Source organism: Staurois parvus, unplaced genomic scaffold (assembly GCF_062004578.1).
Source record: "Staurois parvus isolate SC_StPar_1 unplaced genomic scaffold, SC_StPar_1.0 ptg000056l, whole genome shotgun sequence".
Taxonomy (NCBI): domain Eukaryota; kingdom Metazoa; phylum Chordata; class Amphibia; order Anura; family Ranidae; genus Staurois; species Staurois parvus.
In genome coordinates this window covers 492,399-519,592 of record NW_028317852.1, presented here as the reverse complement: position 1 = coordinate 519,592, position 27,194 = coordinate 492,399, and the positions used below count along the sequence as shown (strand labels likewise).

Genomic DNA, 27,194 nt, shown 5'->3' with positions numbered 1-27,194 from the left:
TTGATCCTCCAGCTTTCTTGCTCGTAACTCTGTATGAGCTTTCTTTTACAAAGCTGGAGGGCATGTCAGTGGAATACAAGGGCTGTCATCAGCACCCTTGCAGTCCATTGAGAACTACAAGTCGGGGTAGCAAATGGGAGCAGGAGCCCGAAATTGCACCCACAATCCACTAATCAAAGGTGCAGTGCTCTGCAGGTTTCAGTGCAAACAAAAGAAATATGTGCATTTATTTTTTTTTTCACAAAAGTGAACTGAGACTTTAAATCCTTCTCATGTGTACAGTGTACACAAGGCACATTGGATATGGCAAATACCCGTGTGCATGTAATCTAATGCAAACAAGAATACATATAGCAAAAGGAGGAATATCACTGGAGAAGTCTAAAGGAAACCTTAACTGATAGAAATATGCAGGCTACCACTGCATGCCCCCTATCCCCCCCAAGGTCAGTGTCTGCAGACAAAAACTAGAGGCAGCCGAAAATCAAGAAGCATTACAAGGTCATCCATAGCATTGCATCCAACTTATATTTTTTCATTGAACTACTGACTTTTCTTGGCGCTGCAGGCTATAGACCAGGGGTAGGCAACCCCAAAGAGGTGGATATCTAACTGAACATGTTAGACATCAAAGATCACCGGGCACAAGGTCGCCTCCTCACACCTGATTTAAATCTCTAATTGCCGTACTAATGTGTCATAATTGTGTGCATTGCATGGCAATCGTGGGTTTAAATCAGGTGGTGAGAAGGCAACATATCGCCTCCTCACCACCTGTCAAAACACACACGGATCGCTTTGCAGAGGACCAGCAGTGTCTGCTGCACAAATTTAAAGTGGAGGGGTAGTAAAACCCTGCGGTTGAGTCAACATTTTACTGCCCCCAATCCATATCCCCTTCAGCTGCTTAGGCAGCAGCCAAAGGTGTAAACATGCCGCAGAAGGAATTACACCCCATGTTGCTTAAGGTGGGTGCTACCACCTGACGATCAGACCCATTCAAGTAAATGGGGCCACTCTGCAAGTGCCCCATAACTGCATGCTTCTGCAGGGTCCAAGGGATTAATGCAAGTGGTGAGCAAGCAACACAATGCTGCTTGTATAACACCTTGTTTGCTGTACTGCACAAGGTTGCAGGGCACTTGCAGAGCGGCCTGTTTTGCTTGAATGGGTCATGCTTGGCAGGTGCTACAGCCACAAACCATAACTGGGTGTAGGAGCCAGCACTACAAAGGAGACATCGGCTTATGCGGCTCTTGCTCCCCTACTACAGCTCCAACTTTACAAGTAGTCCCTCTGCATTGCACTCTGCTTGATGCTCTAGGATGGCAGGTCAGCAAGCCCTGACCGTGATCTACCAGTCACCTGGCCAAGATCTACTGGTAGATCACGATATGGTTGCTGACCCCTGCTATAGACAAATATAGACTGTTTATCATTTTAAAAACATTTTCCATAACTTTGGGTGAAGGTCTTCTATGTAAGCTATAGAAAAGGCAATAGAAAAAAGAAATATTTTTTCAGAAAGCACCCAGTTTTAAATTATGAACATATTTTCCTTACCTGGCACAATCTATTATCCCACTGTACATCTCTTCATTAGCTCCTTTATGCAAAGACTGAAGGCGTGTCTTTATTACTGAAAGGAAACATTGATAAAGTGATACACATGCTCAGAATAAAGCCAAGAAACCAAATCCTGCAACATGGATCAAGTTGAACAGTGTGTAAATATAAATGTACACAGACTCATAGATGGTATATTTTGCGGAGGCATGCACAATTAAAAATAGAAAGTGTACAGCTTGTCAAAGTCCAAAAAGGTGGCTTACCATCACAAGGATTGACAGACACAGCTGCAGTACAGCCAGCAATGCAGCCCGCAAAGAATGAATGATGGAAAGGCACTTTGCCATCTGGAGAAGACTGTCCCAGTTTATTTAAATTGGAAAACAATGGAAAGTAGATCATGGAGAAAGGAACATCCCTGTAATTGAGGGGAAAAAAATAAACATACATTAGTGTAAAAGATTAATTTACAATTTTTGTAAAAACTTATTTCCAACATAAGTGACAAAGATCCTGGCAATGTTTAAAGGAAACCTGTACTGAGAAAATATGTAGGCTGCCATTGCTTCTTTTAAGCATGTCAGTTGCATGGCTGTCATGTTGATTTTAAGTCCTTAACCATTTTTCTATTATACAAGTCCCTTCAAAATAAATTATTTTGGTTATTTCTAAATGATCAAAATGGAAAAGTTGGTATATGCAATTTGATTAGTGCAAGTTTGCCAGGTTAATTACTTATGTTCTGATAAATGACATTGACAATTTTACGTTGGCAGTTCTGGATATTTTGATTATGGTAATGCTGACCACTCACTAGCAAAGTTTAAAGCTGAAATCCGAGATAAGCAGATACTATCCATGTACCAGGTAGACATGTATACCCCCCACTTAAATCTTGGGGTACTTTTTGTCCTTTTTCCAAATCTATGCAGTAATCCAGTGTGTCTTTTCCACTGTGCAGGAGTTTCTGCTGCTGACAGTCCACAAAGAAGGCATGCTCTACTACAGATTACCTGGGAACTGGTGCTCTGGCCCAAATGCCAATGAAATGTAGCAATAATCTGATACAATGAAGCCGGCTACTTATTAACATCCATTGGAACAATTCTTTATTGGCTACATAGCAGTAACATGCTAATGTGTTTCAGTCGAAGCAGAAATGGCTCAAAAATCACATAAAAAAAAAAAAAAACGCAACACAGGTGCATTTTTGCCATGTTTTCCATTATTTCAAAAGGGAGGTGCGCAGTTGTTTTTTTTTACCGCACCAAAAGTGCAGCAAGCAGGACTTTGAACAAACACACTGGACCAGTGTAGAGAGTTCCATAGGAATACACGGTCACATGTTTTTCCGCCACTTTTTTTGTTTTGTTTTTAAAAACGCAACTGATCAGTGTGAAAGCAGCACTACACATGAGTAATGCAGCTCATAGACGGTTCGTTTTTGGCCGAATTTTCTTCCAAAAGAATAATTGGTCGATTAATTAGTGGGGCAATATCATCGGCCGATTTTCGCAGTTCCTCCTCATTTCTTTTATTGGTCATGATGTAAAATTTACGAAAAACGTTCGATTTTCGTCATCATTGGTGGCAACAGAACGACCGATGTTTCATTTTTCGGCTGAAAATTTGGCCAATAAGCGAACCGTCTATGGCCTGCATAAGGCTTCAGCTGAAACATATCCTTCTGTTACTGCTGTATCCTATGTAGACAATAATGATATGTTCCAATGGATGTTACAGAGTAGCTGGCATTGTATCAGAAGATAGTCACTGATGCTCTCTTTCCTTGGGCAGGATGATCAGTCTTCTATCCGCCATCCTGTAGTGAAGGACCTGCCAAGTCTCTGGACATGCTATTTGCAGTACAGTGGTGAGGTAAAAACTACTTTCACAAAGTAATATCTGCAACTGCAAAAGCATTTAGTGCACACAAAGTGGTATATATTTTGAGGCCTTTAAGGAATATATTCATCCAGTAATGAGGAAAAGCAAACCAAAATGGAAGGCAAATGATTACCAAAAACCAACGAGTCCGTACCAAATTCACCATTTTAAGGAGCAGTGACGACATAGTAACATGAGCTCTGTGTTACAGCCACCATTACCAGGGAGTGTCTACCAACTAAATGTATGTAGAAATTAGCTCTTTTTTCTTTGTTTGGTCTTTTAAAATGGGTAATTGAAAGAGTTTTGTTATGTCCAATAATTCAAAAAAACACCATGTCAGAAATTAAAGGCAGTCATGTGCACACTCCCTGCGTTCTCAAGGAGCAATTAGCTTGTCAATTATTATTTTGAACTACAGAGCAACTAGTCTTTATTTTGTGGAGATGACAGTGGGAGGGTTTCAGTAACTTAGTAAAAGATAATTGGACAATGCTGACACCATTCAGTCCTCAAAAATGCAGCACGTTAACCTGCAAGATGATTTTTTGCACAACAGCATTTCTGGTACATCAAAAGGTATTTATCTGTACTTGCTGGGTCTTTAACCCTTTTGCTACAACTGAAGTATATCACACTTTGGCAACATCAGGTTTTACATACTCCTGGTTGCTGACCTGGAGGGGCTTTTAAAGCATTGCCAATGGAAAATTTAGGGTACCAAAGTTAGTCTTTGACATGTGCAGTTTAAGGGTTGATATGTTTGGTATCTATTTACTCTGTAGCTGGGTTCACACCAGTGTGCTGCAGTGCCTATTTTTACATTAATATTCATTTTCATGAATTATATGAACCATGTCTGATTTCACTTGTAAGGAAAATAAAGTGCATGGTTATGGTCTTAAAAACAGTTTGTTAACCTATAAATCACCTTTCCAAAAACCATTATCAATGGATTCCAGATTCTCTAATATTTTAAAAGAAGCCCTTAGCTTTTAAACGGTTGCTTTATTTTCAAGGCATACCTGTACGCCATCTGCAGCCTCTCCCCAGCTGTCTGAAAAACTTTGAAGGGGCGACCCTGACTCATTGCCCCATCAGCTCAATAACAAGCGCTCTGTCTTGTCTAAAGGATAAGTTCCTTTTTACAAAAAACAAGAGCACTTTTTTTTTTCACCTGCAAAAAATGTACATCTTCCTATTTTTGGTTGCAGGAGCCCGTAAACCACTGAACCAGCAATCAGCAGATTGCCATGCAGGTCTCCTGCAGACCTGTCCGTGTATCTGCTTGCCCGTATGGGATTCATGGGCAAGCAGATATACTGCGAGGAAGAATCAATGAACTACCACAATGCTCCACAGTGCCGTGGTAGTTCACTGAAAACTGCTGACAGCTGCAAAGGCTGCCGGGACTTCTAGTTTATTCATTTACTGTACCCACAGTGAATGAATGATGCAGCCAGGCAGGGCACCGCACAGCTGCATTTTTTTTTTTTTTTTTTTTTTTAACTGTGACAGCTAGTGGGGAGGAGAAGATCCCCCTCTATCTGTCACAACGGAAGTGGGGGTTGGTCCATTCGTAACATGCTATACCATGAATATTGGTGTAACAGTTACGAAAGTGAACTGATCCTTTAAAGCCTGCACATGCGTAGTGCACGCTCTGTCACACAATGCTAAGCCCAGCTGAAATGTAAAGGTAATATAAAGGACATTGGGTGTTTGGAATGAAACCTTTTTCTCCTTATGTTAAGCACTAGCCAAAGAAGGATGACATTTAGGTTTAAGAATAGGCAGATACAAAAAAGAAACAACATTTTGGAAGCTGTACTCTAAATAGGCAGAGAGCAAAGGACTAGTTACTAGACTTGCCTGCGGTCTCAATGCAGTGGATCTGATCCCATTACAGATCTTACCATGCCGTGTTCTGCACTGTTTCTCTGTGTGGGGGCAGCCATTTTGGCAGACGCAGGGCTTTGCATCCTCATGTCAGATCTCCAAGCAAGGAGAACAGTGAGTAGCACAGCAGTGACATTACCTCAGCCACATTACTTTAAATCTCCTGAAATTAGGGAGATCTGGAGGGATAAAAAAAATTCTATAAATATATATATATATATATATATATAGTTCTAAAACAAACCAAAATGTCGCTTTTTCTTTCTTAAGTATTATATAGCATTTGTGTGAAATAAAATTAGAGTGTATCCACTCCCCCCCCCCCGCAAAAAAAAAATTGTGTTTCGAAAACCACTGCACAAACACCATGTGGCATAAGAATTTAAAACACCCAGTATTCTATTCACTAGGGCCTCTGCTGTTTGGAGGTTCCAAGTAATTTTCTATAAAAAAAATAAAATACTGATTTTTACAAGAATCCAGTTTAATCTACTTAAATACTGTAACTACTTACTTTTTAGTATCACCTCAATCTAGCTTTTAAAAATCTGTAATCCTCAGTACATCCCGGAAGTGGGAGAGGAAGAAGCGGTCACTAAGGTTTATTGCATTTGTAAACCTAACAAATGGAGCTTGCTGACTGGAGGAGAGCACAGATGGCCTGCTGCGGCTTCCATCTCATCAAGTTACAGCCTTGACTAAGCTGCACTGTTTTAACTGAACAATAAATAGGCAATACCTGGCTATGGTGTCTGTATTACAGAATCACATAGTTTAAGGAAAACAAACCCACAACTGTTTCAACAATCTTGGATTGTTAGTTGGATGGTAAGGCCATTACTTCCAGCTGTTAAACATACCTCAATAAAGTTGCACCTAGTCCCTTGTAAAGACCTTTAACGCCTTCATTACGGAAAAGTTCAGCAGCAATTTGTGAAGCAGACATCTTTTGAGCTACTAAAGTAGGTCCAACATTGTATGCTCTTGATAGTACAGGAATGGCATTTAAATGTTTTGTGCCATGAATAACGCTCTGTATCCCTGTAGCAGACTTCTGACAAGATGCTGGAAAACAAGCCAGAACACATTAGTCCTGTAATCTGAAGACCAACATGTACAGCAAGATGCATAGGATTACAGATCATAATACAAAAAGATATTCGGGAATAAAACAAGTACCACACCATGATCAAGCATAATAAACACAATGCAAATTAGATAATATAAGGTACCATATTTTTCTCTCCATAAGACGCACTTTTTTCCCCCCAAAAAATGGGGGAAAATGTCTGTGCTTCTTATGGAGCGAATATGGAGTGGCTGGACCGGAATTCCTGCCGCTGCCGCGTTAGAATACCGGGCCGGCCACTCAGCTCTTCTGTGCCCCTCGGTCCTACCTGTTTCCCGGTCCATCGCTGTCCTCACCGTCTTCTCTTCCCAGCACCAGCATCTTTAGTATGCGCACCCAGCTGTGAGCTTGTGGCTTCACAGCCGGGTGCCCACTGCACATGCGCAAGAAGTGCTGAGCTTTGTGAATGGTCCGGCGGTCTTCTGGGACCTGTCATGTGTCCCGGAAGACAAGGAGGGAGGACAACTCTGCGGAAGTGGAAGTGGGTACCTGTCATATTTGGGTACCCGCTCCCCCTCCCCAGTCTCTAGTCATCCCCTGTACTGTGTCCGCAGTCTCTGGTCATCCCCTGTACTGTGTCTGCAGTCTCTGGTCATCCCCTGTACTGTGCCTGCAGTCTCTGATCATCCCCGCTACGGAGTCCGCAGTCTCTGGTCATCCCCGCTACGGAGTCCGCAGTCTCTGGTCATCCCCGCTACGGAGTCCGCAGTCTCTGGTCATCCCCGCTACGGAGTCCGCAGTCTCTGGTCATCCCCGCTACGGAGTCCGCAGTCTCTGGTCATCCCCGCTACGGAGTCTGCAGTCTCTGGTCATCCCGGCTACCGTGTCCGCAGTCTCTGGTCATCCTCGCTACCGTGTCCGCAGTCTCTGATCATCCCCGCTACCGGGTCCGCAGTCTCTGATCATCCCCGCTACCGTGTCCGCAGTCTCTGGTCATCCCCGCTTCGGTGTCCGCAGTCTCTGGTCATCCCCGCTACCGTGTCCGCAGTCTCTGGTCATCCCCTCTTCGGTGTCCGCAGTCTCTGGTCATCCCCGCTACCGTGTCCGCAGTCTCTGGTCATCCCCGCTACCGTGTCCGCAGTCTCTGGTCATTCCCGCTTCGGTGTCCGCAGTCTCTGGTCATCCCCGCTACCGTGTCCGCAGTCTCTGGTCATCCCCTCTTTGGTGTCCGCAGTCTCTGGTCATCCCCGCTACCGTGTCCGCAGTCTCTGGTCATCCCCGCTACCGTGTCCGCAGTCTCTGGTCATCCCCTCTTCGGTGTCAGCAGTCTCTGGTCATCCCCGCTACTGTGTCCGCAGTCTCTGGTCATCCCCTGTACTATATCTGCAGTCTCTGGTCATCTCCTGTACTATGTCCGCAGTCTCTGGTCATCTCCTGTACTATGTCCGCAGTCTCTGGTCATCTCCTGTACTATGTCTGCAGTCCATTGGTTCAGATTTTTTTTTTTCTTGTTTTCCTCCTCTAAAACCTAGGTGTGTCTTATGGAGCAAAAATACGGTAGTTTTTCCAAACTGGTTAAAAAAACAAAAAACAACCTCTTACCTAGTCTCCCAGCATCTTGGAGCTGAATCTTCAGCATTTCCATAGGGGTAGTGATAATAACCTGGCATGTCCCAGCACCACATCCTGCCAGCATTTCTTTGAACAACGTCAGTTTTTTGCTATTAAAATACACATACAGTACATGTTTAATCATATTCATAAGCATACTTTCTATCATACCAATAAAGTCGTAAGAAAGTATCACACAAGGAAAAGTTTATCTGGAGATACTATTTTTACCCTGGGAAGTTTAATCTAAAAGCTCTTAACAGATGGACACAGAGTCCGATTTCCCAGGGTGACGAATAACTTGACAAGTTCAACTGATAGGTGGCCATCAAATACCTTAGGATGTAGGTCACAGACAGGTTTGTTAGTCTTTAAAGCTACATTATATCAAACATGATTTTACGAAGAAATTAGTATGTTGCAATATGTCTGCTTTGCTGTACAGCTGGGGAAATGCATTATAAATTGTAAGTTCACCTTTAATATGTACATTATATGCTCAATTTTCAATATTTTCATCTGTTTAATGATGCATGCTTTAGGTATGTACTATCTTCTTTGATTCAGTAATGATCTAGGCACATTTAAGGAATAATAAATAACTCCCCTGCAGGCAACAATTCTCCAGGTGTGAAAGTATTCTGCCTTATAGCAGACTGTGCATACTATGAATAATAGGCTAGCACAATCATGCTGCTTTCCAGTAGTCACTTGTTGACACAGGAGCTTTGAATGTATGGACAGGCCTACTGTATGTCAACCAATTAAGTCTGGGAGAAAAATATCTTAATCAACAAAATTCACTTATTCTGAACATTCTCTACTTTGGTAATTTGCGCTTATTCACTGTGAGCAGGCAGGTTTTTTACTGCAGATGAAACTTTTAGATGCAATTAGATGCAACTATCTGCCTGCTCGTAGCATTTCCAGTCCTGTAAATTGAGCTATGCAGCTCAACTTACAGCGCTGACCTAATCCCTATGTGCTGGGAAGACTAGCTTCTGCGCAGGAGTGACGTCATCCCACGCTGGCCAATGAAGATGGCTGAAAACAGAAGATGCCAGGTAGGTATAGGGACTTTTTGGGGAGAGGTGAGCATAGCTCCCTTTAGTTCCAGTTTAATGATTCAACCACTGTAACAGTTCAATAGAGACATTTCCAGCTCCAGTTAAAGATATGAGGCTCAATTAATCTTTAAAGTGGTTATAAAGGCAGAAGGTTTTTTTTACCTTAATGCATTCTATGCATTAAAGCAAAAAAGCCTTCTGTATTCAGCTCTTCACCCAGTCCCCACCTAAAACACTTACTTGAGCCTGATCTCAACCCAGTGCTGTTCAGTGGCTCTCTCCTCTCTCATGACATGGAGGCAGCAGCAGGAGCCACTGGCTCTTACTGCAGTCACTCACAGCCAGGGTGTAGGGAGCAGGAGGTGGGGTAGAGCCACACTGAGTGTCAATGGACACAGAGCCTAGCTTTGGGATCAAGTCCGCACAAGTGCCCACATTGCAGGCAGCTTGTTATGGGGGCAATCAGAAGGTGGGAGGAGCAAGGCATGCCAGTGGGGGATCCAAGACTGTTCTGTGCAAAACCATTGCACATAGTAGGCAAGTATGACATGTTATTTTAAAAAAATAATTTACAATCAATTTAAAAACACAAGGATAATTTTTGCCATGTGACTGTAAATTAGCAAAACTCAAACTGTTAACAGACGTCCCTTTGTACAAATAAGCATTCATGTGAATTCAGCCTATGGTATTAAACAAAATGTTTTAAAGACTATGGTTGTTTTCATGCTGCCATTACTAAAACCCAGCTACCCCGATTTTTTTTTTCTGGACTTTTTTTCCAGCCAAATTGAAAATTTTATTATTATTGTTAATTATTAGAACATGAGTCTGTGGGGCCTAATTCTGCTGCCAGCAATGCACTTCAGGACTCCTGAAGGTCCCAGACTTTTATTTTAAGCAGAAAATTAATATTAGGAGTTCACCCTATAGTAATAGGGCCACTAATCCAAACAGCATGCAAGTCTACCATACTAAAGGTTTCATAAACAGATTTCCAATGCACAGACGTACCCATTTTTTGCCAAGTGGTATCTGAAGAAGTCATTAGCAGCCAGTTTAATAGCCTTCTCTGGAGTTACAAGAGTTAAATTCACAGCAGCGCCTGAAAAGAACAAAGTTTTGTTCAGGATTTTTGAGTAATGTAATTTCCATTAAAAAACGTTGTGGCATGAATACAGTATAACAGACGCTACAAGGGAAACAATATTTGAACCGCTATTCACATGGATAAAACATCTGAGTAAGACAGAAAAAAAACAGGAGCGCTTTTGGCTATGTCATAACTTAATATAAAATGTCAGTCATTTCAAAGTACTTATCTACAGCTCAAGGAGGGCCAGTATTTTCACTTTACTCTTAATCTATATCTACACTGTTTAATAAGTGTTTTGGAACATGTCCTTGTGCAAGGTAATATAACTGCACATGTACAGCTTACAATGGTCAGCTAAAAGTCTATTTATTACAGTTATGTACATGTAAGTCCGTTTAGGAGGTCACAAAGCAGCTCAGAGTGCAGTATGTGCATCGGTTTATAAGTTATTAAAAATGCATCTGCAAGATAGTACACAGCATGACATGTATATGGTCAGCTGTTACAGAAGTCACATACAAGCCTTCATCTTCATCTGTACATATTTTGCAGAAATACAAGAAACCATACTTTCGAGCAGTGAAATAATAGGACAGTACACAGGTAGAGGTAAGCAGGAAAACAGCAGAATGCAACACAAAGTAGAGATCATGCATAAGCATTTTAAAATAAACTCTAAAAAAGACAGTCATTGAATTTCCGTAAAGAAAAAAAAAAAAAAGAAAAAGAAAAAGGATACATTTACACAGATCCAAATTATGTATTTAGAATAAACCCACTAAAACTTTACCTTATATGTACCGTTGGCAGTGTTAAAAGGGCTTCACAAGCTTGCCTTTACAAAGGTTATCAAAATTCCCTATTTTATTAAACTTTATTCACTCACCACATCTTCAATTTGCCTTCACTGCAGCTTATAAACTTAAAGCAGAGCTCCACCCAAAAGGGGAAGTTCCGCTTTAAGCCCTTGTCCCCTGCTCTCCGTTAAAGATTGGCACCTTTGGGGAGCGGGTACACGAATTTAACAGGTACCCACTCCCACTGTGATCGGAAGCGGAAGTTGTCCTCCCCCCTCCCTCCCTGTAGTCTTTTGGGACACGTGACAGGTCCCAGAAGACTACAGGACCATTCACAAAGCGCAGTGCTACTCGTACATGCACAGTAGGCACCTAGCTGTGAATCCGCAAACTGTCACAGCCAGGTGACCACACTGAAGATGCCGGCGCTGGGGAAGAAGACGGCCGATGAAAATAGCCGTGGTAAGGACACTGCTGGACCGACGGACAGGTAAGTGTCTGTAATTTAAAAGTCAGTAGCTAGTTTTTGTAGCTGCTGACTTTTTTTTTTAAATCAACTGGAACTCCGCTTTAATGCTTCACTAGGGCTGTTTTCATAAAAATAATTTTTGCCGGTCCCTGCATTGGTCAGTAGTTTTCTATGCCCTATAAATGATACTGTTAGTTCCTCAATAAAACAGAATTTTAGGAAGTTGGCAAACTGCGAAGTGTCAGTGTCTTACTTCCACGTGCACGTATTCTCATATTAATTTGGCTCACTGGTAGATCACGGTAAATGGTCTGTAAGTGACCGAGTCCAAGACAATACCTAGTGTAAATGTGCTACAATTAATCAAGATCTTACTTTTGCCTCCACTCATCTGTAGATTTCTCACATGCTGCACCAATTCTGTAGAATTATCAGGTTTTCTTAAGCTGACCCATTCACTACTACAGTTTTGTTCAAAACTTCTCCGTTCAAGAATGTTTGTTCAAAATTTGAATCTCAGTGAAGAGAAATTTCAAGAGCTGGATGGAAAATTTTTCCTTGAACAAACAAGCTTTCGAATGTCATTCAAATCGGATGTAGATGTAATGAGAATTTTAAGAATTCTCATACAAGTGGTTTTGTACAAAATGGTCATTTGAAGATCTACTAGGGTATGCTTTTCACCACTACATCTTGGCCTCCATCACCAGGTTCTTCCCTACCAGTGCTATCCTCTTACATTAACATACGAACCCTACTGCAATTGATTTCATAGAATCATTGTTAACGCTATTCACCATTTAAAATTTGGCATAACTGGTCTTTGTGTAAAAAGGGTTTGCCCTTCATATAGCACAAACCCCATATCAACCCCCCATCACTGGGGCGCTCTCATAATTTGTATCTTTACTACGTTAAAAATCCTTGTAAGTTTATAATTTGTGCCCTATGTCCCAATATATAGGCACAATGTAAAAGCCCTAACATTTAAGTTTATTGAGCTTTATTGAATGGTGTCTCTGCTGCAGTAGAATACCAATTATACTGCATTTAAACACGGTTCTTTCTTAACACTGCCAACAGTATACTTAAGTTTAGTCAAAGAGGGTTCCTAATCATTTTTACTTTACTAAAGAATGCTTCTCAAACGGATGTCTGCAGAATATTAGAAAAAAAACTAAACATGGACGGTATCCATGCTAGGTCTTTCAATGAACTGTCTTACAGAAGGGAAAACTATACACAGAAGAAAAGCAACAGGACACAGAAAGCCTAACTTTTACAAAAAAGGTGTAAAAATCCTCAAAATTAAAGGGGAAAGTAAAAACAGAAAAGTTTTTCCTAATTACAATTGTAGTACTGTAAGACCCATTTTATTGATCCATCGTGGCTTCGCCACATCGGCTAGCCCTCAAATTCCACGGCGACAGCTCTGCAATATGAAAAAAACAGATGCAACAAACAACATTCTACACAACAATCTGGCATGTGAAAATAAAATGCTACTTGTATATGAACCATGGAATTTGATCCAACAAATGAAATTAAAAAGGAGGGACACAATGAAAATATGATATTTGATAAGAATATCTGGCAATTGTCCCTACTAAAAATATTCAGTTGAGTGTCTTTACAGTACCAGGTTTATCATCTACTGTATATATAAATTTGTAGCTGTGATGTTCTGGCTAGATCATATATACAGCTACTATGCATTCCAAAATGGGCCTCAAAATGTAATAAGGGGAAAATACACTTTAGCAACAAATAAGCAGAAATATTACATTGTATTATTAAGCAGCATGTTTAACAAGAACAGGCTTCTCTTAAAGCAACATACATGAACAGAAATCAGGATGCACTAGTAAAAAATTATGCTCTGCAGCTAGCAAACCTATATGTATTCAGTTTGTCACACAACTGAAAATGTAGCACCAGCTAGTAAGTCATCCAAAACAACTAACTAAAAGTGCCCTTTTTTGGCAAATCCAATTACTATGGAGTTGAGTATCTGATGAATAAATTACTGGACAAAATTTTTCTGGAACACATACCTCTATACATCCCGAAACAACCTTCCGATCTAACAGTCTTTGCCAAACAGTCCCATCTGAAAAGAAAGAAGCCATAAGATAAAAGAATCTTAATAAAATTTGAAGAATATTTCTAGCATGTTTAGATACAATGCTACAAGCTACCCTGGCAACTGAAGTAAAAAAAAAAAATCTATCCCATCCCAATCCCACTTACATGTTTCTGTAGACATGCTGGCCTTTCCTTTGGTTTTGAAGGCGAGTTTTGGTCAGGTCAACTGGAAAAACACAAGTCACTCCAATGATTCCGGCAATTCCACCGTTGATGAGCTTGGCAGGCAAACTGAGGAGGGAAAAAGTAGAATAAAATACTGCCTAGAAGCTCTATAATATTACACTTCAGAAGTCTGAAGACCATAAACATCCTCATTTGGAAAGCCTACCAGAAGCAGATATTAAAAATTCTGTTTCTGAATAGTGGGCTAAAGGTTTTGGTTTTTACCAAAGTTAAAATAAATATAGTTATAAAATTAATTAAAGATGCCTAAAATCTGAAAAGGTCATACTGAGAGCATTTAAAAACAGTTAATCAAAAATAAGTTACTTCATATGTTACTTTATCACCCAGCCTTAAATTTTTTAATTGAAAAGCAAATGATCCAAGTAAAGTGTTTGGTGGTCAATTACCTAATCTGCTTCTCAGCCATTTTCAAGTGTTTTTCTTCTTTCAAAGATCTATTTGGTCACAAACGCACAAGCTTGTTCCTGCACGGAATCCCAACTGAGCTCTGCAAAGAGAAGGCACAGTTTAAAGCATATCAGCTGTGTCTAAATATACCCCTGGCACACACTCCCTTGTAAAAAAGATGAGCTCAATGAACTCGAGTGACTCACTTACAGCTCACTGCACACACAACTAAACACTGGGCAATTTAACTAATACTTTCAACCAAAACAGCAACTTGCATCACCCAGCTTAGAAGAGAAAGGCTCATGTGCTTTGCCAGCTACAAAATAAAATATTCTAAAGATTTGGCATTTACTGTGAACAGCAGTAGGGATTAATGGCTTGGGCTGACTAACTGAGATGCACGAAGGTTTGAGTATAAATGTGCAATTGACGTTTGGCTGCCCCAATGTCATAGTAAACTTAAAGTAAATCTTCTAAAATCTGCTTGAAATCAAAGGGTCAGAACTAGTGAACAATGTTTTAGATTTTAGCCAAAATAAATACACCAAAGACAAGATGTTCCTATGGATTTACAATATTATTTACAGTGGGTAAAGAATCCCCCCCAATATTCACATTTTGTTGCTTTGTAGCCTGAAATGTAGACAGACCGTTTTTGTTTTATCCAGCTGTTTTTAACACCAACATGTCAGAAAAAAAATTCAAAATTCAAAAACAGAATCACTGGGTTGGAGTTGGAGAAAGGATCACTGCCCTCCTAAAAATGGCTTTTAGACCCAATCAGGTGTAGCTAATCGCCTTCTTTCTCAATGGCACACACAGCCATCTGATCTTCAACTGTGATCAACTGTGGTCATTTTGATTATCTCAGCATGAAAAAAAACCCCCAATACAAACAAACAAATAAAAAAAAAAACGCTTTCCTGGAGCATTTCAACTGAAGCAAACCAACTATGGGTGCCAAGGCACTGTCAAAAGATCTCCGGGATGTGGACAGGCACAAGTCAGGAGATGGACACACACATATTTCAAAGGATCAATCAATGCCTAGAATTGTAATGAAGTCTATTAAGTGAAATGTATTTTCTATGCCTCTCTGTCCCTCTCCTCATTCGCAGTTTCACTGTATTAGTCTGTTCTCTCCAGTTTCTTTAAGAATTGCTGTAATCTATCAGCCTCCTGGACTGGTATCAAGCTTCCTTGATGACTTCTCTGCCTGGCTGCCTTACTTTCTCTCTTCTGAAATTCCCACTATCATTCTTGGTGACTTCAACATCCCTGTTAATCTTAACACTCCTGCTACCTCTAAACTTCTGTGCCTAACCACTTCTTTTGACCTAAAACAATGGACACATGCTACTCACTGGTAGCTGCCTCGTCTTTGTATTCTCCTACCTACTGTATGCACTCCTTGCAACCTCACCAACTTTCCTTTTCCTCTCTCTGATCACTCCCTTATTAGCTTCACTCTTTCCTTGGCTTCCTCCTCCTTGTCTTACAATTTCCAAACAGTTACCAGTAGAAACCTTCGTTGTCTTAACCCTTAACTTCTTTTTTTGGCAACTTTTTTCGATTGTCTCTGACAAAATCTCAGCCCTGTCCTGCCCCAACCTGGCCACTTCTGCCTACAATAGTTCACGGTCATCCACCCTGGACACATTGGCCTCCCTCACTACACACAGAATCAGGCCTCGATCACTACAGCCCTGGCAAACAGACAATACCAGATGCCTCAAAAAACATAGCCTTGCTCTGGAGCGTTTATGGCGCAAGATTAAGACCCAGCAAGACTTCGACGAATATAAATCTGCCCTTCTAAAATACAATTCTTGTCTCCATACTGCCAAACAGACCTATTTTATCACTCTCATTAACACCCTCTCACGCAATCCCTGTCAACTCTTTTCTACCTTTAACTCTCTACTTCGTCCTTCTTTACCTCCACCCACTAACTCACTCACTGCTCAGGAGATCACTTCAAAAATTAGATTGATACAATTCGTGACGAGATCTCCACTGTACAGATATCTCCCTCACCCTACACTCCTTGTACACCTACACAATCTATACTTCCCTTGTTTAACCCAGCTATTATAGAAAAGCCTCACTGGACCCCACCAATCTTGACCCATCTTCTTACTCCCTTTTGCCTCCAAACTCCTTGAATGTCTAGTCTACAAACGGCTGAGCTGCCACCTTACTGAAAATAACCTTCTAGGTCCCCTTCAGTTTGGATTTCGCCCACAACATTCCACAGAAACTGCTCCTAAAAACTCACAAACGACTTACTAACCACTAAAACCAACGGTCACTATTCCGTACTCTTGCTCTTGGACCTCTCCGCTGCCTTTGACACAGTTGACCACCCCCTCCTCCTCAAAACAAACTATTTACTTGGTCTCCATGACTGTACTCTCCGTTGGTTCGAATCTTACCTATCTCACTGCACCTTCAGTGTCACCTACAACTCTACCTCCTCCTCTTACTGTCGGGGTCCCCCAAGGTTCTGTCCTTGGACCTCTCCTATTCTCAATCTACACCTCTTCTTTGGGTCAGCTGATAGCTTCCCATGGTTTCCAATACCAATTCTATTCTGATGACACACAAGTCCATCTCTCTACTCCTCAGCTCACCCCATCAGTTTCCTCACACATCGCCGATTTACTAACAGACATATCAGACAGGATGTCACACCACTTCCTAAAACTCAATCTATCCAAAACTGAGCTTATAATATTTCCTCCCCCACATGCCTCTTCCCCTGCTTTCTCGGTCAGAATCAATAGCACCACTATCAACCCATCCCTGCATGCCAGGGTACTAGGTGTAACCCTGGATTCTAAACTATCCTTTCAGGCCCACATCCAATCCCTGTCCAAATCATGCTGCTTCAACCTCTGCAACATTTCCAGAATACGCCCCTTTTTAACCAATGATACCACAAAGCTCCTAATTCACTTCCTAGTTATGTCTCGCCTTGATTACTGCAACTCCCTCCTCATTGGCTTACCTTTACATAGGCTACCCCCCTCCAGTCCATCATGAACACTGCAGCCAGGTTCATCCACCTTACCAACCGTTCAGTGTCTGATACTCCTCTCTGCCAATCCCTCCACTGGCTTCCACTCACCCAACGAATAAAATTCAAAATACTAACAACAACTTACAAAGCCATCTGCAACTCTGCCCCCAGCTACATCACCAACCTGGTCTCAAAATTTCAACCAAACCGCTCTCTTCGATCCTCCCAAGACCTTCTGCTCTCTAGTTCCCGTGTCACTTCCTCCCATGCTTGCCTCCAGGACTTCTCCCATCCTATGGAACTCCCTACCCCAATCTCTCCAGCTGTCTCTGAATCTATCCACTTTTAGACGATCCCTGAAAACCTCTCTTTAAAGAAGCCTATCCTGCTTCTACCTAGTAAACTGCCATTTATTTCCTCCATCAGCTCATCCCCCACAGCTATTACCTTTTGTATCACTCAACCCTTCCTCTTAGATTGTAAACTGTAACGAGCAGGGCCCTCCGTTTCCTCTTGTACCAAATTATATTGTAACTGTAATGTCTACCTTCATTTTGTAAAGCACTGCGCAAACTGTTAGCACTATATAAATCCTGTATAATAGTAATAATAATAATGCCCACTGTGTGTAAAACTATATATAATATGTGTGTTTTTATACATATATAAAACACACACACACTATATATATATATATATATATATATATATATATATAAAAATATACACACACACGATATCTATCTACACATACAGCGATACAGAGAAAAAAAAAAAAGCACATTGACTAAAGTGTCTGAGCCATGTTATTGTATTTGTTTGATCAACCATAATAAATCACACGCTCGGTTGATAATACTACCCCAACAAATGGATTTCCACTGAACCCACAATGAAAAGGAAACAGCATAAACTGCATGCAAGGCTAAATAGTGCTATAAGCACTACGTGCACAAATAATCATAATAATACTACACTATTCACAAAGCTGTAAAGCTGCACAGTATCCCTGTACTAAACTTTACAGCTCCTTTTTTGGAACAAACATACAGCTGTAAACATAAAACTCATCTTTACGCTCACCCAAACCCTTTTCCTTGTAATTCCAAATCCTATTGAGGAGATTTACCTCACTTCCTGTTCCATACATATATCAGGAAACAAGAGCTAATTCCACATTTGACAAATGTCACAGAAATAGTCCCCATTGGAAGAATCCTAATAACGTCCTGCTACATTGACAAGTACAACAGATTTTCTGTCTGGATAACATCAGTCACCAGATATACAGAGTAAATTCTCTTGAATATGATAGTGAATAACACCAACCATCTCATTACAGTAGCATCTAAAAGTTGATGGGTCATATTAAGCAGCCAGTGAACATGTCCCTGAAGTGGATATCTTGAAAGCAGAGAAAAAAAAAAAAAGGGAAGGACAAGTGTAAGGATTTGAGCAAATTTGGCAAGAGCCGCATATGGCCCTTTGCTTGCCTTTGCTTGCCTTTATCTGGCCTTTGGGGCACTATTCTATTTGATGCAAGGCACCATTTCTTCCACTGGCACCGAAGATGGAACACAATTCCTCCCATTGATACAAACAACGGGGTACTATTCCTAGCACTGACACTGACACCAGAGATGGGGAACTAATTCCCTCACTGACAACAATGATTTTTTTTTTTACTCCCACTGACCACTAAACCTATAGCACGGTTACTTGATTTTAACTGTCAGGAATGGACTTGCCAATAACGGTGGGACTCACCTGCCTTGTGGGCTGCAGTACCAGGGCTGGCCAGCGGGTGCTCTCAGCAATCAGAGACTCACCCCTGCAGTCAGCCAAAACACCTGAAGCCGATTGCAGGGGTTGTATTTAAGGTATGGCCAGACTCACAGTCAGGGCCTTGGTGTGTGTTTTTCCATGGGCCCCTGTATCTTGTAACCTGCATTCCTGGTCCTGTTTCTGCCTGACCTGTTGCTGACCCTGCCTGATCCTGACCTCTGCTGACTTCTCCTGTTTGATCCCTGGCTTGTGACCCTGACCATTCTCTCCGCATGCTCCTTCTGTACCTACCTGCCCGATAGTTATCGACCCGGCCTGCCTGACTACGTTGTGCTCTATATGTGTATGTACCTGTGTATCTATATCAGTTTAGGTTTGGGTTTGTTTCACCTTGTTGTATGTATTTGTTTTAGCTTGGGGTTTGGTGCACTGCGTTTATATTTGTATTGTTAGTCTCAATAAATTATATTATATACTATATCTGAAGCCTACGTTTCCCTGTGTCAGTCCACACACTTCTGGTCACACCTGCATCCCTGACATTAACCTTCTCCACTACAAAAGCCAGAAAAAATGTTTTGCAGGAGTTACACTTCTATGCCTTCTTGAGGATTTACCATAAGATCCTTAAATTAGTAACTCAAACTGAAAATATGACAAAATATTTAAAACCACCTTGTGTAGATACCTAGAGAAAAAAAAACAAACAAAAAACAGAAAATTTAAAGGAACAAAACCTACCAGACCTGATCAATTATTATTGCATGTTGATTAGGACAAAGTTCAGCATAGGTATAGACTATGTAACTGGGGTAACCTAATGACTATTGTGAAATTTCTATTGCAACACGTTTACCACAACAAAACTGAACTATTGTTTCTTCATCATTTCTATATAATAAAATGTCAGCAGAGGGGCAATGAATGGAAAGGCTAAATAAACACCAAATTCCTTTTATAAATATCTGTTCCTATCCTTTTCGAACAAGCATATATGCAAGGGTAGTTTATACATTGTCTGGTTATAACCTATTTTACGGAACACCTGCAAAGACCAGTTAGCAAAGCACAGAAAAGTAACAGGTTTCGTAGACTTGTGCCACTCTCCCACCCCTCTCATTTCTAACCTTTTGACTTCAATACACTGGTTGCACCCAAGTTTTCTATTTGGTAAGCATCAAAAATATCTCTCCTCTTGCCCATCCATTTACAGAACTCTCCCTCTGTCAGCCTGACAGTTTTTACCCATCTCAATAGAAAGATGGATTCTGTAATGTCACTGCCTGGGCTAAAAATGGAATGATTTCTGAAGGAAAATGCAAAGTGAAAGTAAAGGTATTTCCATGTATTTGCTTAGAAAATGAATTAAAAAAATAAATAAAGAATGAATGTTTTCTACTAAAAAGTTGCCAAGTGGTCCATAACACAGAAGCAACCACACTAGACAGTTTTTTGCATGAAGAGGCCCTTTAAAATGTTTTACCACTGGTATGAAAGCAACTGCATAATTCAGCGCTAAATACCTGCTTGGGGTCCATTAAAACATTTTCTTTAGTTAACTGCAAGCAACATTCATTTCTAAAATTCACTACTCTTCTGATGTTATCACTGTTTCCTGGAAACAAAGACCTCATTTCTGCCACTCTGAAGGATTTCAGACATGCAGCTGTGACTCAGCTTCCACTTATCAGCATAAACCAGTTGTTCTTCCTGCCACTGACTAGTCAAATTGTTTAATGATCTTCTTATGCATTATCTGAATTTAGAACAATGGAAGAGCACTTTGTAGGTCTGCCACTTTAAGAAACTCTTGCTGTGCTTGTTGGGGTGACTTAACAAGATCTCCCCAGATCAGCCAGATTCCCCCCCCCCCCCTTCCAATGTGATTGAGTATGGGGTACATAGTATCTCTGCTCCTTAATCAGCTTAATCTACACAAAATACAACATGCAAAATGCATTTTTGGTGCAGTTCCATTGAAGTCTGTTACACGCAAACAGCTGCGGGAAGAAAAAAAAAAAAAAAGTCCTTGACCCTTTCAAAAATCTGCACCAGCTCAAAACTCACAGATGTTAACTAGATCCATAGAAAATCGTGGTAAATGGACTGAGCGCGTTTCTGAAAACTGGAAAATGCACTGAAATCATAAGTGTGAACCTAGGGTAACTTACCAAAAAACCAACAAAAACTTCAAGTATCTGGTTTCAATATTCTTCAGAGATCTAAAAAAATATATAAAGAGCATTAAAAACTTTGTAATTTTCTCAATGATTTATTGACAACATATTTTACACTGCAAATCACAACCCTGCCAATTAACAAATGCCTAGAAAATATCCAGTCTTGATGGATATACTGGTTACTTCAAAGTCACTGTAGGATGGCATACTGAATCTACAACTCAGTTCTTAATTTTATAGACACTGCTGTTGTAATAGAACAACTACATGTCTAGATGTATGGGATCATTATATGATGGCTTTCACTACACCATGTACTACTAGCTCAGCACTGGCCAATAAACAGCAGGTAAAATAAGTATTGAACATGTCACCAATTTTCTCGGTAAATAGATTTCTAAAATTATTTATTTACTTCAGGTACTTATATAGCACTGTCAATTTACGCAGCACTTTACATATATATTGTACATTCACATCAGTCCCTAACCCTCAAGGGGCGTACAATCTAAGCTCCCTAACTCAGATTCATACACATACTAGGGACAATTTAGACAGGAGCCAATTAACCTACCAGCATGCCTTTGGAGTGTGGGAGGAAACCGGAGTACACGGAGGAAACCCACGCAGGCACAGGGAGAACATGCAAACTCCAGGCAGGAGGTGCCGTGGCTGGGATTCGAACCAATGACCCGAGTACTGCCAGGCGGAAGTGCTAACCATTTAGCCACTGTGCTGCCCATAAAATGTGCTATTGACATGAAATTTTCATGTCGGTAACAACCCATCCAATCCATACATACAAAGAAACCAAAACAAACAAGTTCAGAAATTAAGTTATGTGTAATAAAATGGGAAAAAAAGTATTGAATACATGAAGAAAGGGAGGTGCAAAAAAAAGGCATGGAGAGCCAAAACACTAGCTGAAATCTATCAGTAATTAGAAAACAACCCTGCCCCTTGTCAGTGCAAATTAAATATCAGCTGGTTGAGTCTCAACTGATGGCCTGTAAAAATGTGTCTCATTACCAAGGTGTCACACAAAAAAAAATCACCAAGAGGTCACCTCTGTTACCAAGCCCCGATGGGCGGGGCAAAATGTGTCAGAGGATACAGCAGCTGAGGCCATTCCTCAACATTAGACTCCTGGGGTCGGCTGAGCAGCGTCCATCCCTTCACTTTTATTAGCTTTCTCCTGTGGATGAAATCTTAATGATCTAGTTTTGTCTGGTTTGGGGTATGTCCATTTAAATATGTAGTAAAGGCCTCTTGAATGAGTGTTGAGGGATAACCTTTTTCCTGAAATTTATGCTTTAGGATTTCACCCTGTTGAATATAAGCTTTGTCATGTGTACAATTATGGCCAAGCCTAAGATTTACCATTCAGCTCCACACCCAACACAGAAAAATGGAGTACATTTTCAGCCAGCATTGGATCTTCTCGAAGATCCCCACATTAAGTTCTTTTGGGGACATCTGTTAAACAGGATTTTTAGAAGGGTGCCCAATATTAAAAGCAATATTATGCCCAGTAAGATACCACTCACTACCAATCACTCACGTCCTACCTTTACTTTGTCTAAAAAAAGGGATGTTTCAATGTCGTAAACCCAAATGTCCAATGTGTAAACATGTACAGCATGGCCAAAAATGCTTTACCACTAAGGAAAAGACTTCTACAATGAACACATTTTACAATTGTTCATCTGAATTCATGATTTATTGTTTGTCCTGCTGTATGTGGGTTGAAGAATTAGGATCTTAAGAAAAAAAGTTGGTGAGCACATACAATCTGTGGAGGATGGAATAGACAAACTTATCGTCCCCCAACATTTCCTTGATTTTCATAACAAATCTGCTGATCTTTGTGTCTGGGTCATAGAAACTACAGTTAGGTCCATAGATATTTGGACAGGCACGATTTTCATACTTTTGGCTCTGTATGCCACCAGAATAAATTAAAAAGAAACAATCCAAATTAATTGAAGGGAAGACTTTCAGCTTTAATTCAAGGGGTTGAACATAAATATCAAGTACAAATTTTAGGAACTGCAACCATTTTTATACACAGTCCCTCCATTTTTAGGGGATCAAATGTAATTGGACAAATGAATTTAATCATAATTAAATAAAATGTTCATTTGGAATATTTTGTTGAGAATCCTTTACTGACAATGACTGCCTGAAGTCTGGAACCCATAGGCATTACCAAAGACTGGGTTTCCTTCTTTCTTGCCAGGCCCCCTTCCATTAGAATGTGCGAAAAACAGTCGCGTTTGCAGTGCCATGCAGTCAGCAGTCGCACGTTTTTGCACACAGCAAAATGTTCTACAAACACGATTAAAAATTCACAAAGCTCTACACCAGCAAATGTGGAGGAGCCTCTTTGGTGTGTTTGTCACACTTAGGCCTGGTTCACACCTACGCAGGTTGTGGTTGATGTGGATTCTATCTTGTGGTTTTTTTTTTTTTTATAGGCATCTTTAGTGCATTTTGTGGGAAGTGTCTGATGTCTTGCAGGCATTATTATGCACGTCTGACCCCCGCGCGCGCGGCATTATTATGCACGTCTGACCCCCGCGCGCGCGGCATTATTATGCACGTCTGACCGCCGCGCGCGCGGCATTATTATGCACGTCTGACCCCCGCGCGCGGCATTATTATGCACGTCTGACCCCCGCGCGCGCGGCATTATTATGCACGTCTGACCCCCGCGCGCGCGGCATTATTATGCACGTCTGACCCCCCGCGCGGCATTATTATGCACGTCTGACCCCCCGCGCGCGCGCGGCATTATTATGCACGTCTGACCCCCCGCGCGCGCGGCATTATTATGCACGTCTGACCCCCCCGCGCGCGCGGCATTATTATGCACGTCTGACCCCCCCCGCGCGCGCGGCATTATTATGCACGTCTGACCCCCCCGCGCGCGGCATTATTATGCACGTCTGACCCCCCCCCACGCGCGCGCGGCATTATTATGCACGTCTGACCCCCCCCCGCGCGCGGCATTATTATGCACGTCTGACCCCCCCGCGCGCGGCATTATTATGCACGTCTGACCCCCCCCCGCGCGCGCGGCATTATTATGCACGTCTGACCCCCCCCCGCGCGCGTGCGGCATTATTATGCACGTCTGACCCCCCCCCGCGCGCGTGCGGCATTATTATGCACGTCTGACCCCCCCCCGCGCGCGCGGCATTATTATGCACGTCTGACCCCCCCCGCGCGCGCGGCATTATTATGCACGTCTGACCCCCCCCGCGCGCGCGGCATTATTATGCACGTCTGACCCCCCCCGCGCGCGCGGCATTATTATGCACGTCTGACCCCCCCGCGCGCGCGGCATTATTATGCACGTCTGACCCCCCGCGCGCGCGGCATTATTATGCACGTCTGACCCCCCCGCGCGCGCGGCATTATTATGCACGTCTGACCCCCCCGCGCGCGCGGCATTATTATGCACGTCTGACCCCCCCCGCGCGCGGCATTATTATGCACGTCTGACCCCCCCCCGCGCGCGCGGCATTATTCACGCCTGGCCCCGCGCTCTCGGCATTATTCACGCCTGGCCCCCGCGCTCTCTGCATTATTCACTTCTGGCCCTCGCGCTCTCGGCATTCTTTACTTCTGGCCCCCACGCCCGGCATTCTTCACGTATGACCCCAGCGCCCGACATTCTTCACGTATGACCCCCGTGCCCGGCATTCTTCACGTATGACCCCCGCGCCCGGCATTCTTCACGTATGACCCCCGCGCCCAGCATTCTTCACGTATGACCCCCGCACCCGGCATTCTTCATGTCTAACCCCTCACGCAGCATTATTCACTTCTGACCCCCGCACCCGGCATTCTTCATGTCTGACCCCCGCACTCAGCGTTATTCACGTCTGACCCCTGCGCCCGGCATTCTTCATGTCTGACCCCCGCGCTAAGCATTATTCACGTCTGACCCCTGCGCCCGGCATTCTTCATGTCTGACCCCCGCGCTCAGCATTATTCACGTCTGACCCCTGCGCCCGGCATTCTTCATGTCTGACCCCCGCGCTCAGCATTATTCACATCTGACCTCTGCGCCCGGCATTCTGACCCCTGCTCAGCATTATTCACGTCCGACCCCTGCGCCCGGCATTCTTCATGTCTGAGCCCCGCGCTCAGCATTATTCACGTCCGACTCCTGCGCCCGGCATTCTTCATGTCTGACCCCTGCGCTCAGCATTATTCACGTCTGACCCCTGCGCCCGGCATTCTTCATGTCTGACCCCCGCGCTAAGCATTATTCACGTCTGACCCCTGCGCCCGGCATTCTTCATGTCTGACCCCCGCGCTAAGCATTATTCACGTCTGACCCCTGCGCCCGGCATTCTTCATGTCTGACCCCCGCGCTCAGCATTATTCACGTCTGACCCCTGCGCCCGGCATTCTTCATGTCTGACCCCCGCAATCAGCATTATTCACATCTGACCTCTGCGCCCGGCATTCTGACCCCTGCTCAGCATTATTCACGTCCGACCCCTGCGCCCGGCATTCTTCATGTCTGAGCCCCGCGCTCAGCATTATTCACGTCCGACTCCTGCGCCCGGCATTCTTCATGTCTGACCCCCCGCACTCAGCATTATTCACGTCTGACCCCTGCGCCCGGCATTCTTCATGTCTGACCCCTGCGCTCAGCATTATTCACGTCTGACCCTGCGCCCGGCATTATTAGCACCTGAAATAAATACAATAAATGCTACGCTGGGTGCGAATGGGGCCTAAGGGGTTCAGTGTGGGTCGAAGATCATATTGCTATTGCTCCTGAGGAGGAAGGCTGGGCTATACCAAGTTCTCCCAGGGGTGTACGATTGCCCACACACATATGCAGTCACTCATAATGCTATCATTACAGGGGAGACATGCTGGAACACTGGGCCCTGTGAGGACACAGCCACTCTGACGTGGTCATGGAGGTCAGAGGTTCATTCATTCTGCTCACTCACCTTCCCCGGTCACAGACGATTGATGAGGTGTTCACAGTGCAGGGAGGACAGTGCGGTAGGTGTGGAGGTGACCCGCTGGCGATGAATGGAGAACACAGCTCTACACCCCTGACACAGGCGGAGAAGAAAGAGAGTCTTCAGAAACTTGCAGCGCTCCTTACTACTGGGGGCGTCACCGACAAATTGCTAACCAATCACTGATTTGGCTGTGCTCGTGAAAGCCAATCCCGTGTCAGCCGCATTTCTGTGTGACCGGTATGAGGCACGCCCATTAGGTTAGAACCATATCTAGACAGTCCTGTGTCAGCCGGGGTGGAGGTTGTCGGCTGGTGTCCCGGTGGGGGAGGGGAGGGGGTTATCTATGTGCCGCACAATACGTTCTTGCTGAGTAGCTTAGAAGGATTCCATAGAATTGAATAGAACGTGATTAGCCTGTAATAACATGTTGTAACTACACGTACATTCCGTATCTTCATCCAATAAATATGCTCAGCATGTCCTGACACGGCTTATTTTTCTGCTGTTTACTTTGAATTATTTGGACTTCAGGTGGGAAGGTCAACATAAAAAACCTGCTGAAATTCCTGCTCCAGTCAAGTTGGGTAAATAAGAAAAACGTATTTGTGACACTTTTCTGGCAGTGTGGTCCCTTTAAGACGTCAAAAACCCCTAAAAAATCCACAAAACGTTTAGAAAAAAAAAAAAGAAAGGCTTCCCATAGTTTCCTCAGGCAGCCTGTACATGAGTTCATGTTTATTCATTCAGTCAGCCTCCTTGTCACCACACTTATGCCTTCCATGTTCTCATCCACAGACCGATGAGTGGGGTAAAGAGACAGTATGACCCTTATTATATATATACGTATTAATGATCTATTCTATACACATTATGATGTAGGTAATGGTCTTTGGTCTAAGAGTACAGGGGTCAGAAGTGAATAATGCAGAGTATAGGGGTCAGAAGTGATAAATGCAGAGTACAGGGGTCAGAAGTGAATAATGCAGAGTATAGGGGTCAGAAGTGATAAATGCAGAGTACAG

The 27,194-nt window shown here is 42.7% G+C and overlaps 1 protein-coding gene across 2 annotated transcripts in view; it reads right to left on the bottom strand.

Moving 5' to 3' along the window:
- LOC149469947 (mitochondrial glutamate carrier 1-like) overlaps nucleotides 1-26,289 on the bottom strand; it is a 29,951-nt gene extending 3,662 nt beyond the window's left edge. Inside the window, exons 1-10 of one of the 2 annotated variants that reach the window (XM_089668127.1) lie at nucleotides 26,155-26,289; nucleotides 21,167-21,217; nucleotides 14,185-14,285; nucleotides 13,715-13,840; nucleotides 13,519-13,574; nucleotides 10,117-10,207; nucleotides 8,027-8,145; nucleotides 6,216-6,420; nucleotides 1,833-1,987; nucleotides 1,564-1,639 (exon numbers count right to left, since the gene is read on the bottom strand). In XM_089668127.1, coding sequence (XP_089524253.1) covers nucleotides 1,564-1,639; nucleotides 1,833-1,987; nucleotides 6,216-6,420; nucleotides 8,027-8,145; nucleotides 10,117-10,207; nucleotides 13,519-13,574; nucleotides 13,715-13,840; nucleotides 14,185-14,204 — 848 coding nt within the window. In that variant the 5' untranslated portion in view covers nucleotides 14,205-14,285; nucleotides 21,167-21,217; nucleotides 26,155-26,289. Of the gene's footprint in view, nucleotides 1-1,563; nucleotides 1,640-1,832; nucleotides 1,988-6,215; nucleotides 6,421-8,026; nucleotides 8,146-10,116; nucleotides 10,208-12,813; nucleotides 12,897-13,518; nucleotides 13,575-13,714; nucleotides 13,841-14,184; nucleotides 14,286-21,166; nucleotides 21,218-26,154 lie in introns of those variants that run through there. The other variant, XM_089668136.1, reaches the window with a different exon arrangement.
- Nucleotides 26,290-27,194: the final 905 nt, after the last annotated feature.